The 16,592-nt window shown below is 37.8% G+C and overlaps 1 protein-coding gene across 2 annotated transcripts in view; it reads right to left on the bottom strand.

The window, feature by feature from the left end:
- The window catches only part of eya2 (EYA transcriptional coactivator and phosphatase 2), a 149,386-nt gene that overhangs the window by 87,351 nt on the left and 45,443 nt on the right, over positions 1-16,592 (bottom strand). The window contains exons 2-5 of one of the 2 annotated variants that reach the window (XM_039735334.1): positions 14,123-14,247; positions 1,413-1,481; positions 1,105-1,147; positions 48-172 (exon numbers count right to left, since the gene is read on the bottom strand). In XM_039735334.1, the coding sequence (XP_039591268.1) occupies positions 48-172; positions 1,105-1,147; positions 1,413-1,481; positions 14,123-14,237 (352 nt within the window). In that variant the 5' untranslated portion in view covers positions 14,238-14,247. The remainder of the gene's footprint in view (positions 1-47; positions 173-1,104; positions 1,148-1,412; positions 1,482-14,122; positions 14,248-16,592) is intronic. The other variant, XM_039735335.1, reaches the window with a different exon arrangement.

The raw sequence follows: 16,592 nt of genomic DNA on the forward strand, positions 1-16,592 counted from the left end.
AAAGAGAGACTTCTAATCAAAACCAGAATTAGAAAGTAAGCACTCACCATATGATGGTACTCCATATCCCTGGCCATGGTGGGGGTACGGTACATATGAAGGTGGTTGCTGAATGCCACTACCATAAGGGGTCTGCCCATAGGCAGACATGCTAGACATGAGGCTGGCGGATCTGCAGATGTAAAACATAGAGACAGAAGTATGTAGGTCTTTATATTTAGCAATTTAGACAGTTAGACAATTACCTCGAACTGTTGGAAAATCATGAGGGCTTTATGCTTTTGACCCGACCAAAGGTAAAACAAAAGAATTTGTTTCTTTAGGACACATACACAGATGATGAATGGACAAACGACCCATTGAATGTGTTATTCAGTAGCGGCCAAAACTGTTCCTTGCACTGTTAAGCAAAATGGTAGGGCTTGCCCACCACAAAAGGGACATTAAGGTCACTCTTTTTTCATTCATTACAACATCAGAACATTATAATAGTTTTGACAAGAACAGTCCATTTATTTACCTAATTTTCCAAATTATGACTAAGCTAAGTTTTGATGGTTCCTAAATTCTTACTGGCTAACACACTACCTAATATCTTATTGCAAGTAGCCCTGGATGAAATAAAATAATCCAAATCTGAATTTTTCTCTTCTAGAATTTGATACATCTTTCTGTCAAGGGCATTTTCTCAAACTTTCCCCATGTATGTTAAACAAGTCAAGTCGTTAATACTCCATGTATTTCTGGGTAAGCCTAGAAAGTGACAATTAAATTGGAGAAAGTAAAGATGATGATGATGATGTGCACATACCCAATATAAATATTTCTAAACTCCCCAAAGTTTAATGGATACACCAAAATATCAGTTCTAAATTAGTTTAATCAGCCATGCATTATACCAGCAGGTCTTGTGTTTTAAAACCAGTTTCAGCACATCGGATAAATAAAATTATGGAGAAAACTCAGGATCCATGAACTCATCTTGCGCCTCTTATCTGAGGCAGCAGTCTCACTGCCCAAACACTCCATTTACACAAACATGACACTCATTCTGTTCAAAAAGGAAAGATCCAAAAAATGACATAGCTGGTTTACTTGTCTTACCTGCTGGCTATGGCAGAGTTGGGTGTCAGGTGCCAGAGGTGAGCTGTTAAAAAAAAAGAACAGAGAAAATATGAAACTCAGTCTAGTGTTTCATTTCTGTGTTCATAGACCTCCTCGAAAATGGAGGAGAATAAACAGCAGTATGTGCATGATGCTGATGAATTCCTCTGTAGCTCCTGTCCTTTTGAATGAACAAAGAAGACAAATGGCGTTACAGCATGAAATACAACTGCTGGGAGAAAGAACAATTGATAAAACTGTCTGCAAGAATAGTCCTAATTTGTCAAGGCAAAAAAAATAAATCTCACCTGAGTCTTGAGTAAAGTTAACTCCTGAGGCTTTTAGTAGTTCAGCAGCATTCGGGATCTTTAATTTGTCTGAAAGCAATGAAATGAAACTTTAGCCATTCCAACATTTGCTATACACAATAATGAGTGTGAAATAACATTTGCACTAAGATATAACAGAAAGAAACACAATATTAAGATAATGCTGCAGTCATGTATACACTTCAGAATACATAAAACTATACGAGGTACCAACAAGAGTATCTGCCACCCCTTATATTTAAATAGGGGACTGCTACATCACAAATTAGGCTTTACCAGCAAAATTAATGCAAGAAAATCAATTTGAAAAAATGAACAGATTTAAAGTAAATGGTGTCATCAAAAATGTCACAAAAATAATATGCTACATTAAATACAAGTCATTTCAGAGAAACTAACCAAAAACAAAACCTATAAAAGTTCCAAAATGATCTCAGGTAGGAGACATGAAGCAGGATATTGGGAACCACTAGGTGGACAATAGCCTGGTGTCCATGGAGTCACCACAGATTTCAGTAAGTGTTCCTGGGGTTTGGCCAAAAAGTGAATATCAACATACACCATTTCTGTTTTGTCTGTCAAAAGGAAGGCAAACTTTTTATAATGGAGGTGACCAGAAGAAGAAACATCAGTAAACTAAGCCAAGATAATCATTATTGAGGGTCCATTTTCCCTTTCATTAAAATAACAATGTTAGCCAAAAATCAAAGTTGAAGTTGGACAAAGTATTGGAGAATACTAATAGCAAACACTAACACCAATTCTTTTTGGATTATCCACAAACTTGAATGACCAGGAAGTCCACGGCACCAACAATCAAAACTTACACAGGAAACAGTTAAACTTGGAACTGTTTTTTGTTTTTGGGTTGAGGTCAGTGATGTGCACCTCCAAGTTGTTGCATAGCAATGTCATAGCAATTGCTTCTGAAAATCCTAGCATGCATGAAAACTAAGATACATCAGAAAAAGACGTTAAAAAACAACTCTCTAGCTAATAAACTGTCCAAGCTGAATTTTGTGACCCGTAAAAAAAACAGTATTGCACATAAAAAAGCCAAAATAGGTCAGGAAGAGTGTGTAAAAAAAACCCCAAAGTGTACCAATAACAAAAAATAATTGGACAGTATTACAATATGGCTGGCTCATGAAATTCAAAAGAGGCTTTAATTCCAAAACTAGGCACCAAGGCTCAATTAAGGCCTGAAAACAAAATAAGCCCCTATCAAACTTGAGAAGCTGGCTTTACAGCAGCCTGCACAGGCTAAAGGAGAGGTAAAGGGTTCAAAATTTAACAGAGACAGCGGAATCACAACACTCCTGAGGCCTTAATACCAAAACAAATCTCCTCTCTATTTAAAAATTTGATTATCAAAAAAATGTAAAACAAAGGACAAAAGAGGTATCAAAACAAGACAGGCCTAATATCTAAACCTAAAAGCAAACAAAACCAAGTGTGATATTTTAAATGAAATCATAAAACAGAGCCAAAGTCCACACGCTAAAGAATAAAAAAAACACTAACAAAAGCAAAATCCAACACCATAATCAAAGAGGAGAAGAGGAGCTGAACAGCGGAGAATACGGTCAATTCTCTTTATCCGCGGGGGTATGTTCCTAAAAAATTCTGTGGGTACAGAAACTGCAGATACTGAAGGTTTGATTCTATGGGAAAAATGGGTTTAGGTTCCAGCAGCACACTGACTCAGGGAAAAGACATGTGGAGGAGATGGGGTTAGGCAGACATGCTAGCCCTCTGCTGTCACTCCTCAAGGCTCCATAATGATCATAATGTAGAAACTTTGTTATGACATTGTAGCAGTGCTAACATTGGTTAGAACTGCATCTCCCAGCAGTCCTTGCAGGGGCTGTTGGGGGCAAAGGTGGCCAGAGGGGTTTAAAAGGAGGGCAGGGGTCGAAGAGAAAAAAAGTTTTCTTCTTGTTTTTTTGGTGCTTGTACTATCTGTTGAACTCCCTGTCGTTTTCCTGCTTTACATCTTCGTGTCCTGGATTGTATTGTTTGTTGGGGTCTGGAATCATTTGTCTACCTGTTTACTGTTACTGAGGACGGTGTCTGGATTCATTGGCTTTCACGGAAGAAGGAGCGCTCCTGAACCATTCATCGGTCATCATACTTCAGCAATTACCGGTAGGACTGTGTTTTTCCATTTCCCTCGCTTCATACAAAATCACTGGACATAACTTCACCGTTGATCATTTCATACATGAACTTTACTGCGTGTTTGTCATGTTTATCTGTTAATTGTAATATCGCCGAAGGGATCAGGGGTGGTATTATTGTTTTCATTTAGTTAATTTAATTTCATTATACTTTTTTATCGTTTAAGTTCCTAGTGTGTTTTCTTTGTCTCTGTAGCGTGTGTGTGTGTGTGTCGTGCCAAGGCTGGGGTTGTCCCTGGTAATCCTCACATAAAATAAATAAATCACCGTCTCTCACGACGGTGTGAATCTTAGCGGCTTCTGACCGCTACAACATATACTTCCTTTATAGTAAAGTTCAATTGTTTTCTAGGTTATCCGTCAGTGGCTGCAGCACAGCTGGGCTGACCTCAGGACCTCACTTAAACCATCTGATCAATGGGTGGTGTGCACAAACGGTATTGGCTTAAACAGTGCAAGCTTATGGCCCGCACTTACTGGAAATACATCGTTCAAGAAAAAAAACTACGCTTGATAAAATGAATGATGATGCTGATGGCTCTGAATGTGGAGTCAGGCAAGAGAGTTTTGGGGTGAAGGCTCAATGGCAGAAGGAAATGGCAAGGATCAGAAGAGTTAGAAATGGGAGAGGAGAAAGCAGTGCATTACTGTGGCACCTGGGAGGGGTCATGCTAAATTATTTTGAACTTTGAGCTCCCCCTTTGTTTATCAATCCCTTTTCAGAAAAATAATTGCACTATTTGTTTATACTTTTGACATCCCTGAAGGTATTCAGGGTGTGAACAGACACAATAAATGTCATGTTTAAGCCATGAATTCTCCCCGAGTATGTTTTAATTTCTTTTTTATGTCCTTTTTCATCATATTTGATTCATTAATTACTATTGCTTACATTAATATTATTATTTGTTTACAGGTAAAACATTACAACAAATATCTTTACAATGAAATTTTCATTAAAAAGTATTTTTATGGTCCTGACAGTTTCACCATATGATACGAGTCTATAGATATCGTGTTACTAAGAAATACATTCAGTAGATACTTTCATTACAATGAAGTGCCCAAAAGACCTTGAAATGCCTGAATGAATCATCCACAGAGCAGTTAGTTCTCAGCTCAGTTGTGCACAACGATCCCCAAAAGAAACATTGTACATTTTTGTTTTCTTTCTTCGAACTTTCCTTGTACCAATAGGTGGGGCTACCTCACTTCACTGCCAAGGCAACACACCCATTCATTTGAATGCACTGTGGTGGAGAAGTATTATCTATTGTGATTATGGTCCTTATTGTTGATTTACTTGGTTTGCTGGAAATTCTGTCTATCTTTGGATTTTGATTACTGAATTTTTTTCTTGGTCACTGTGGATGGTCTTTTAAACAAATAATTTTGCCTTGCTTTCATTTTTCTTTTTTTTCTGATTATTATCAATGAATACTTTTTAAAAAAGATTCTTTGGGTTGCCCTTCCTTACACAAGCCATGGGTTGATGGTAATCGCCTCCTTTGTTGGTCATTTGAATATATTTTGGGTCTTTTCCATTATTTTAACACGGTTGGAGCCTAAGTCGCTGGGGAGCAGTGTAGGCTGAAGCCAGCCATTACAGTAGTTAGTTTTTGTTTTGAAGGTCTCACACATTTTTGCCATTCTTGTGTGCCATGAATAATAATATAAAGACATACTGTACTATCCTGTTTTTTGCATTAATGATACTGACAATAAAAGATACAGAGGAGGAACTAAAAACTGGCTGTCGATTACAAGGTGCCGAATACACGCTAAACCAGGTCAGTCTGGCAACACCAATTAAGAAGGTATCATTGGGGTGTGGGAGAAAACTATAGTGTTTAAAAAAAAACTTATGCTGAAAAAAGAGGAGATTCAAAATTTACACAGTAGTTGCCAAAGAACTGAACCTGGAACACTGCATTGGTGTGGCTGTAGTGCTACATACAGACATATAAAAGAACAGACTGCACTCCATTTATTTTGCATCTCACATACGCAATGTAGTGTTGTGGCATTCCAGTTCCATATCCCAGCAGCAGGGACTAGCACTGGCTTAAGTGCCAGTCCTTCACAGTTTCCACTCACACAGACACATCTATGGGATTCAAAACTAGGCTGCTAGATTTGTGAAGCTAGAGTAGTAATGGATATGCCATCTTGAATATACAATGCTGTAAAATTAAATTGACAACAGACCACAGTATTTGTTCATTCTGCATGTGATTATGTTATGCTTTTCAGAAGAATGATTTTGGCTGTTCTGCTGGAAACTAAATTCCACAAACTACACTCAGTCAGAGGATTCTCTCTTGAGGCATGAAGCTCAGGTGTCATTTTCTTTTCTCCGATTCCAAACTGAACTCTCCATTGAGTCACATCACCTTATAGCTTCATTCGTTCTTCACTAGTCTTGCAGGGATCATACTGTAAATGGTCTGAAGTCAAGCGATAAAGCCATGTTGCTGTTTTGTAATGACCTGCCCCATACAGGCACTTGCTAGCAGTGCAATCTAAGCTTCCAGATTACAGTAACTTCAGTGTATCTAAAACATGATTAATAAATATTGTTCAATAAAAAAAAAAAAAAACTGAATGTAAACAATCACAGTGTGTTAATGCTAGAGTATCTGCCTTCATGAGAATACAGTATAGCATCATACAAGAAGCAGACAGACAAGCTAGATAAAGGGCTTGAAAGCAGATAAAAGAGACAAGCAGATTACTGACACACTGAACACTTCAACAGTTAACACCCAGGAATTTATAATTCCAAGGAGAGACAGCAGTTTACATAAAAATGTGTTTCTCCCGCCAAAGCTCTGAATGTTTTAACAGTGGTACAAAGACAATAGTTTGTTGTTTTGGACATTTCTTGTCAGGTGACATCTTAGCCAAGTCTTTTTTTTTTTTTTTTGCAAACAGACAATGTGCTGTCTTGAATTCTCTACTCCATTGTACTGTTCTGACTTAGCTCACTTGTGATGATGATGTTACTTTCGATACAATTGTGGGCATTGTTCTGGTGACAGACTGAAGATTCTCTGTGAACAGTGGAGATTCACAGCTTGTGCAACATCGTGACTGTATTTCACCAAAGTGCGTCACGGTTCTGTTGTCTGTTTAATCCATTCATCCATTTTCATAGACACCTATCAAACTGTGCACTCTTTCAGGCTAGAGTCTGATCTTGCAAAAATGGAAACAATGCAGGAAACAAAACAAAGGTTATTCATTATAGGAACCACTATAGTGCATGCACACATTGGGCAATTTAAAAGAAGCAATCACCTTAAATGAATATGCTTGGAGAGTGGGTAGGAACTCATGTTCCTGAAGTAAATTCTGTACACACTTCAACAAGAAAACACCATGAATGAGGAATGAAGCTAGTAATAGATCTGGGACCTACTGTCTGTGAAGTGCCTAAAATGGCCTAATTAAATGCAGCATTTCTTTCTGTTGTGGGTAGCATGGAGGTACGGTGTAGAGCATTGCTGTCACAAAGCACCAGAGTCCTGAACTGGATCCTGTCTGGTCACTGCCTATGTGGAGTCTGCATGTTCTCCATGTGTCTATCTGGGTGTTCCTCTTGGCACTTTGAGTTTTTCTCACATCGCAAAGGTATGCACTGATTTTATATTGGTACTGTATAGTTGTTTAGGCCCACTAAAGGATTTGGTGCCAAGTCCAGGTTTGGCTTGTACCTGATGCTGCTAGAATAGACTGAACCACATCTGAATCAAATAGCTTCCAGAAAGGATGACTGGTTTCCAGTCACTGGATGGTCCCTGGTAGGAATGACAGCTATCTCTTCTTTTACTTTAGTTTCTAGTCTCCATTACAGATGTCTGAAAGCAAATGTGGTTTTATTTTTATTAGTGAAAAACAATCGGGTCTTTGCCATGCTGTTATAGCTGTAATGCAGAAAATATGGCAGGACTGAGCAACAGGTGACTCATGTAATTATCAAAGCCATATCTCTTTTGAGAAGGGCATGAACATAGCAACTTGAAATGTGGACGGGTAGCCACTCTGGAGCTATGATGGACTTGGCACCATGCATATGTATTGTGTGTGTGTATATATATATATATATATATATATATATATATATATATATATATATATATATATATATATATATATATATAATTTTTTTTCACACAGTCAATTGATATTGGCAATTAAACACTGCTTAAATATAAATTTACATGGACTTTGCAGTGTATCTCTCCTTCTAATGGCCTTACGGGGTTTATTATACACATTGAAGAATAAACACAGTGCAATCAAAAAAAGAAGGTCTCCTACTGCTAGCCTAAAAAAGGTATCATGGGTATTACAGAATGGACACAGTACAATCAATGGATCACAAACAGAGGCTCATCTACTCTTAGCCTGAAAAGGCAGTAGAGGTATTAGAGAATTGACATTTTACAGTTAAACCAATCCAGATCTTCTTGATTGGCCAATATGATTATTTGAAAATGGACATAGTATAGTCAATAATTCTATCACATTGTTCATCTAAAGGATAGCCTCTTCAGCAGCTTGCCAGGTCAAATGGATACAGTATAATTAATCATCAATCAACCTCTTCCTCTGTGGGTTTGAAGGAAGCAGAATAGGTATTAGGGAATGCATAAAGTACATGTGTTTCATACCTGTGTGAATTTGCTTAACAAATGAAAGCTAGCTGAGAGAACAAGACAAACATAACGTCACAATTAATGGAGTGGAAAAATCAGTAAAAATGGGGAAAAGAAGAACACAGGATTTGGACATGACAGGCACGTTTAGATTGGGCATGTACCTTCTTTATGCACATTACTTTCTCAAGCTCCAGCTCCAGCTTCAAAAGCTATAAAGTCATGCTTTATAAAGTCATGGTTGCACCAGCAATCCTATCAGTCTCATCTTGGCTTCAATTGTCCTGCCAAGCTCTCCAGAAGGGAACACAGCAGCAAACAATGGCTTCAAAGGCCAACTGAGTGGTGGGTCCAATCTGGGGGCACACTTGTGCATGTGCGTGCCTGACTCTTGGGCATGTATTTAGTGCGTCACCCAAATCCTCATTCAACCCCGTCAACAAAGAATTCCAAAAACACTTTGCCGAATAAAAGCTAAAATCTCCTCAGACACATAATTGAACATGTCAAACCCTGAAAGGTCTTTTTTTAATCTGCTTAAAAAAGAGATAAAAAAGCTAAATGTGTTGATTAGTTGAACCATGTAAAGAATGTCACTGCTTTGAATTCTTTAAAAAAAGAGAACAGAATCAAAAAAAGTGCAAGAGCAAACTGCGGCCAGTTATTTTGTTTGGCACAGTCAAAGGTATTGCCTAAGCTCGCTGCCTTGCGTTTGACTGAGGCTAAAAACTATTTCCTCTCTCTCTCTCTCTCTCTCTCTCACTCAATCCAGTCCTCAAATCCCGTACCAATCAAGTCCCTGTAATCAAAGCCACAGCTTCACAGACTGACCTCCTGTGTGATTGGAGTTGAAGGGTGAGGTCAAAAGTGTCTTTCCTGTTGGCCTTATCCCACATTTGCTAGGTGCTCAATTTAGAACAGCTTTCTTTAAATGAAGGAGCTCTCCAATCTTGCTAAACATTTGGAAAGTAAGTAAGCCTGTTTATTTTCAAGGTTTGTCATTTCTCTGCGGCTGCTGATTGCCCTTTCTAAACCTGGGTGGTGTTTCCTGGTTTAACCACTCTGGAGGTGCTGACACCAGCAAGTCCTCTGGCCCGAAATTAAAAGAGTGGTAAAACACAGGAGCTGAATAACAAGATGTGGAAACCTTGGGGTTATGTAGCGCCTTTCATGTTGCGCTGCATCTCAACATGTTTTACATCTACTCATTAAGAGCATAAGCAGGAGCACACTGCTGTATGTATAGAGTGAGATACTGAGCCTCCCTCCTTCTTTAGAGGGATTAGATTGTATGTTAGCCAGGATGTCTACGTGAGTAATCTGGACATGGGGTAGTCTGCAGAAGTCTTGCACAGTCAGAAGCCCATGGACAAAATTACATACCCCTGAATTTGAACATAAGTGAAACTGCTAGGAGACAATCCCATTGTTGGGCATCTAACTGTGTGCCAAAAGGTGTTCAGTTTAACACCACGAAAATCTATCACACACACAACTATTAATATCACCAAGCCTTTATTATAACGAGCATTGATATGACAAACATATCAAACCTTGAAAGGGATGAATATGATGCACACACTATACTGTAGTTTCCTTTTAAAGGGGCCAATGCTACGTATTTGCTCTGAAGAACTTTTTGCTTTTTGGTCAGTTGTCACTTCTCAGGAGACTGGTTGACAGGTTAGAAACATCTTAGTTAAGCTTTACTGCATAATGTTTGCTGTGCTGGAAACCAATAGCTGACTGACAAAGCACTGCAATCAGTTTTCATATGGTGTGGGTACACATACATGAAACCTTAGCATGTATTTGTCTACATAAAAGGTAATTTGCAGCAGTGTCCGGTTTTCCTGACATAATCAGAGAAATTTACTGCACTCATACTGATGTAAGGGCAACTAGCAAGAATTAGGCTGCTTTGTTAACCGTAAGCAGTGACATTCCATGAACCAACAAGCCATCTGTGATGCCAAGATGAGTTTTGAGGCACGTTCACATTTACAAGATGGCTGTGATTTATAAAGATAAATTTCATAGAAATGTGCATATGCCAGGTTTTATAAATCAGTCTTTTTTATTTTTGACAGATGTATTTTCCTGTTTTTTAGCATACATATATTTTCATGCTTGAATCCAAGCAGAGTTTAATAAATTAAACCTCTGGTGTGGAATTTACCACTTGTGGTATCCTATTTTTTTTATTTTTTCTTTTAATGGATGCTGCGCAGCACTTTTAAACTGATGCACAGATATCATTGTTTTGTTCCCCAACATAGAATCTGTCCCGCATTGCTATGCTTCTTGTGGGAACACCCTTCACCTATAGTGGTCATTGATTGTGTGTCCTTGCTTCTGGGTGCTTCAAGAGGAACAACTGTAGCACTTTTAAAGTCGTTGTTCATGTACTGTGGCCTTCGTTGCACTCAATGCTTCTCCCTAAACCATCACCCTCCGCTCAAAATGAATAAATACATTCGGAATCTGCACATATGTTGTTCACATCTGCTAAGAAGTAGTAAAAGTATTACAGGCAACATACATGATATAATATCAACACTCAAAGCCTTTCGGATTTTGGAACAATTAGAATTTTGGAATTTCAGATTATCAATACTCAGCATGTAATATTTATGTCAACAGTTCAGTAATAATATTGTTATAGAGTGTGTAGAATGCACCACAGTCATAACATACAACTCAATTGCTGAGAAACAAATGGGGGTTGAGTGCATACACATCTTCCGCCTCTCTAAACAGCGCTCCTGCTAGAACTCTACAAAATTTAAGCCCCCTCTAAATCCCACCATCTAAAGACTTTTGTTACTCCAACTAAAGCACAGATCTCATCAGAAATGGGTCATTTGCTCTATTATTATTTTCCTAGACAAAAATTGAATAACACCTTTCTTGCTCATCATAAAATGAGTATTCAGAAAAAAGGAAACAGATTTGTGACACAATCAAACATTAAAGCATCAAACAAAAATTACTTTGCAACACAATTAAATATTTAAAATAATCATTGCAGTTGTGTTGTTATGCAATTATTTGTAATTCTTGCATGTAAAAAATTACGGCAATACCAAGTTGTATTCTGGTAGTAGAAAAAGTTAACAGATTTTTAATATGATCAACCATTAAAGTGGCATACAAAAAATCTTGTTCTTTTTCAACACACTTAAATAATTAAAAAATCTTATAGCCTGAAGGGGTCTATTAATTTTTTACATTTAAGATGTCCAACGTAAAGGTTTTCCAATGTTGTTTCTTGTCCTAGTGTGTATATAAACACAGGGAACTCCAGTTTTTGTATTACATCTTGCCTGAAGAATGGGGTCTGAGTTGCCTCAAACACTTGCATATTGTAATCTTTTTAGTTAGCCAATAAAAGGTGTCATTTTGCTTGACTTTTTACTACATTCATAATGGCTAACACAGTATAACACCCTAGTACTAAAAAATCTCAGTAATTATTGGAGTTGTACTGTTAGTAATTCTTTATAATTAATTTGAAGTACAAAATCACATCAGTATCATGTTGTACTCAGGAGATATTCAGATTAAAAAGCACAGAGGTCCAAACAAAATAGCAACTTTTAGTAAAGTTGTCCCAGTTTTTATTTTTTTCTAGGTTTTCAGAAGTAGAAAATCTAAAGTTTTATTAGCCTATACTGGAGAACAAAGTTTTGTAGAGATAAGTGTGGCAGTTTTCGTGTGATACTTGAGCAGACAGACACACAGACGGACAAAAATTCTAGAATAAGAATAACGCAGATTTTAAAGAAATAAAGTAACATTCTTTCTGAACAATTTTAATAAGCCATATGATTAACCTGTTGCTGCCATCTAGTGGATTTGTAGTGCTAGTAATTTAGAATTATTATAGCTGATAATGGCAGCTTTTGGTGAGGTTGCATCAGTTTTAATTTTTTTCTCGATATTCACATTTACAAAATCCAAAAAAAATTATTAGCCTATATTCTAAGCTGGAAATGTTGTGTAGAAATGGGTACAGTGATTTTTGCATGATGCTCTAACAGACGGATAGAAACTCGATTTACATATAAACTTAGGCCACTTTGCAGAGATCTATTTTCATTTTTATATTAAAAAGACATTTTCTGTTAGTTAATGTCAAAAACGAACATCAAAAAGTCAAATTAAATCTGCTGTGGTTTAATGTTGTATAACAATAAAATTTAAGGACTTCTACGGGATGAATACTTTTAATATATTTTTTATAATTAAATATAGTATATCTTTGTGTTGCCATGGTAAAATTTCAACTAGTACAAGAGTTATTCAGTGGATCCCATATTAAATCAACTGTTTTACATCAAAAATGTCTTACGGAAGTGGTGAGCATCATCTGTCCTGGGGTGCTGCAAGTTTTTGTTCCCACCCAGCTGCTTTATTAGAAACAAGTCATTTAATTTCATTTCATTTCATGGCTTGAAAGTTTTTTAACTCTGACATGTCAGGTCATTGTTACTGTATATTGGGGATTTCTTCTTTTCTAAGCATGTCATCCAAATGACTTGAAGAACTTAAAACAGATGAGCAATTCTCAGTTCTTGGCTTTTTTCTTTTAAGCTTTTTTCCAAATATTTTACTAAACCAGATGTAAATGGAGACAAGTTAGACGGAGACCTGCTGGTTTCTTTGTCATTTGATTCTTATTGCTAATAAGGAGAAATTAATAACTGTGAATTCAGCTTTTTAAGACTAATATAAGCAATTAAGGATGAGAAGCAACAGTGCTTTATCAGCAACGAATGATTTCTCATTTAGAAACCTGCAGCCAGAGTGACCCTCCAGGCCTGACATTGCTCACCCCTGTTTTAAGGGAAATTACATTTATTGGTCATTGCAAAAGATTATTTTGTTGCTAATTTACAGTTTCTGGTAGAGCATTCATCAAACATTCATACTTTCACATTGTGATAAATATGACTAGCCAGGATGCCCAAGAAATGGAAGGATGGGGGAAGGCAGCTTCTTTAGGGCACTGCCTCCGACAGAACGCTAGATGGCAGCTCCCCTGGATCGCAGCAGTGCACCCAAAGGACTTGGAGTTCTTTATCTCAGTCCTGTTGAGGACCATGGGTGCTGCCAGGGTATGCTGAGAAAATGGAAGCGCCGTATGGCATGGGGTTTCCGCCTAACCCGGAAGTGCTTGCAGACCACATGGGAATAACAACAGAAGCACTTCTAGGTTGGCCAGTAAAAAAGGACTTGCTTGTCTCACAGAGTGCAGCCAGAGTCAGGTGGAAGTTGGCCAAAGTTTGCTGGGAGAAGTGAGGGAGAAAGAGACCAAGAGACAGAGAGAGAAGAATAATTGTGTGCTGTGCCAATTACATATACTTTTGGCTGTGGTGGGAAACGCTCAAGGGAAGAGTTTTCCAAAATAAATGAGCTCTTTGTGCTTTTAACTTGTGCCCTGTGTCTGTTGTGTTGGGTTAGAGGAGCTGGAGCACCCACTAGGTCCACAAACATATATAAGCTTATAAAATGCACAGAGTAAATATCAGGTTCGTGTGGAGTAGTCCAACAGCGGTATTAACAAAGATTAAACTGGCGAAACAGAAAGAAAGACTGATACTCATACGGTAACCTTTCACTCACCACAGCAGTAGTGTTAAGTGTGAGAGACATCACTTAATGGGCCTTGAACTTAGTAAATAAAATGCAAGTAGCAGAAAAATGGTGAAAAAAGCTAAGGGAAGTTATCTAGTGAAGTGTTTATTATCTATTATAAAATTCCATTTTGCATAAACAGCGGAATTCAATTAATTTGTGCAAACTTTAAAAAATGAGTAGAGGAGGGATGAGCTGAGCAGCTAACCTGAGTTGCCATGAAAATTCAACGGAGCAGAAAAGTCATCCACTGAACTCTGTCTCCAACCAACAACACCCTGGGTATTCTTTATCCAGTTGTGAGCGACTGCAACATCTAACATTTCCTTCCACCTGTGTGTGCAGAAAAAGAGAGGAGTTAATGAAGAAAAGAGGAGCAGAAAAAGGAAATGTCAGTACAATCATCAGAACGTCAGAAGTAAAAGCATAGGATCCAAACTGGTGAATTTTGGGTTGAAATTGGTCAACCTCAGTCAGAGAGGTCCACCTTTTATCTGTTGTTTTCAATCCATTATACTGTAATTGTCAATCAATCAGTTCATTTTTTCTAAACCATTGGGTTGCGAGTAGCTATTATTTATAATGCTAGTGGGTTACTGTTCACCCCCCTTCCTCCCGTGGGTCACAAAGAGATTTACATTATATGGGAGAAGGTGAGTCCCAACTCCAAAAAGGTTGAGAAACACTGAATTAGTTGAATCACTTGCTAATAAATTAATTTGTTTTATTTTCTATGTTATTTTTGCAGCATTTTCCAAAGCACAACCGAATATAACAATTCAAAACCATACAATTATACAAATGTGAAATAATCTACATAAACAACTGTGACATTCATGGGATTTATTGTTCACTTATCTGATTTTAAGATTTCCATGGAGGAATGCGTCATTTTGATCGACGCACATGAATTGTTCCTTTAAAAATGTCTAAAACATTGAGGCTCAAACCATTTATTTGGCATGCCCACTGTAAACTATAATCATCCCTCACTGACCGATGACAGCCAACACTCGTGGGAAGCCAAGAGGCACTGTTGTAGACATTAGACTCTGTGTGTACTGAGTATGTGAATCATGAATGGGGATGGCACTGCTCCTTGCACTCAGTCTGCCTGTCCTGTGCAGAGCCAGGCTAAAGTATTGACCCCCAGAGGACACTTACTTATTTTGCTTTAATCTCATTCTTTGTACCACCATGTACAAGCCAACAGAAACAGTAAGAAAATTGCTTAGTCGGATAGACTGCTTTTAGAAAAAAGTGCAAAACTTTACCTTTTTTTCTGAGTTCTCATTTAATAGAAACTACAGCCTGACATTGGGCATCATCTTCATTTGTACCCATTAAAAGTTATACTAAAATACACGTACTCAAAGCAGTGATGAAAGATTTGATGCTAAGCCTCTGCTGGTTGGCAAAATGAGAAAAGAAAATTGAAGAAACTGTTGGAGACACTTAACTACTATACCCCCACCCTATCTCTCTCAGAGGCCCTGGTCTGGGGCACAAGCTGCTCTCTTTTTTTCTTTTCCCCGGGGCTGTGACAGTTTGGCCTGTTAGAAGGCAGTTGCTTGATCAATGCCGTGAACTCCAGAGAATTAAGGGAGCTGGCAAAAGGAGGGCAAGTAGAAGGGGGGCGGGGGGATTGGGGATAGTAACCACCAGAGTCAAGGAGACAAAGACAGAAGGGAGAAAATGACTAGAGGACACGAGGCAAGACAAAACCTTGAACTCCTTTGAGTGCTATAATCCTGTAAAACAAATGTATTTGTAGGGGTTCAACAAGGCTAGGCAGATAGAGAAGTAAGAGACATACTGGCATGGGGGTGACAGGAGGAGTAAAAGGGATAAAAAGGTAATAACCATAATAACAATCATAATAATGATAGCTGTATGTCCTGTAATGAGCTGTCCAAGGTTGGTTCCTGCCTGGTGACCAGTAAAGCCCAGATAAGCTTCAGCTTATAGGTTACTGCACCGCATTAAATTACTTTGGCTGTATGAATGATATGATAATGTTAATCATCATCATCATCATCATCTAAATTAGTCTGTTTTGAATCAGTTTGAATGTATAAGTGAGTGGGTCCCACAATGGGCTGGTTTCTTGCCCAGGGTTTGTGCTCAATACTGTGATCATGAATTAGCTGCATTTAAATAAAACAATAGATTCTGGCTCCTTCATAACACTAAGTTATTGAAACTAGACAAATAAATATGAATTATAATTATCCACATTATGGATAGTGACAATGATCATGGCTTCTCTCCCTGTGCTGCTTCCTGCCTTGTGCTTAATGGCAACTTAAAATGGAATAAGTGGTTTTGAGCTATTAGATAGTTAGATAAAATTTTATTTTAGTGTTTTTTATATTTTGTTAAAATTATTCAGCCTTGCTAAGATCAATGAAAAGAGATGTCTAAAGAATACAAATGAGAATAAACAGTGCAGAAGAGCATGGGACTCTGTGAGAGAAGCTAACACCCCCGCGCTGAAACGTCATTTAGAAGGGAAGAGCAGTTTTGTACAATTGTAGATCTATAAAGCAATATGTGGTTGGAGTGAGGTTTAACTAAAACAAGCTAATAAAATAGAAATGAAGGAAGTAAATTGCTTTAAACGACATTACATGGAACTACAGCTGACTATTGTAAGAGTACAATGACAGTCAGACAGA

Source organism: Polypterus senegalus, chromosome 14, assembly GCF_016835505.1.
Source record: "Polypterus senegalus isolate Bchr_013 chromosome 14, ASM1683550v1, whole genome shotgun sequence".
Lineage (NCBI taxonomy): Eukaryota > Metazoa > Chordata > Cladistia > Polypteriformes > Polypteridae > Polypterus > Polypterus senegalus.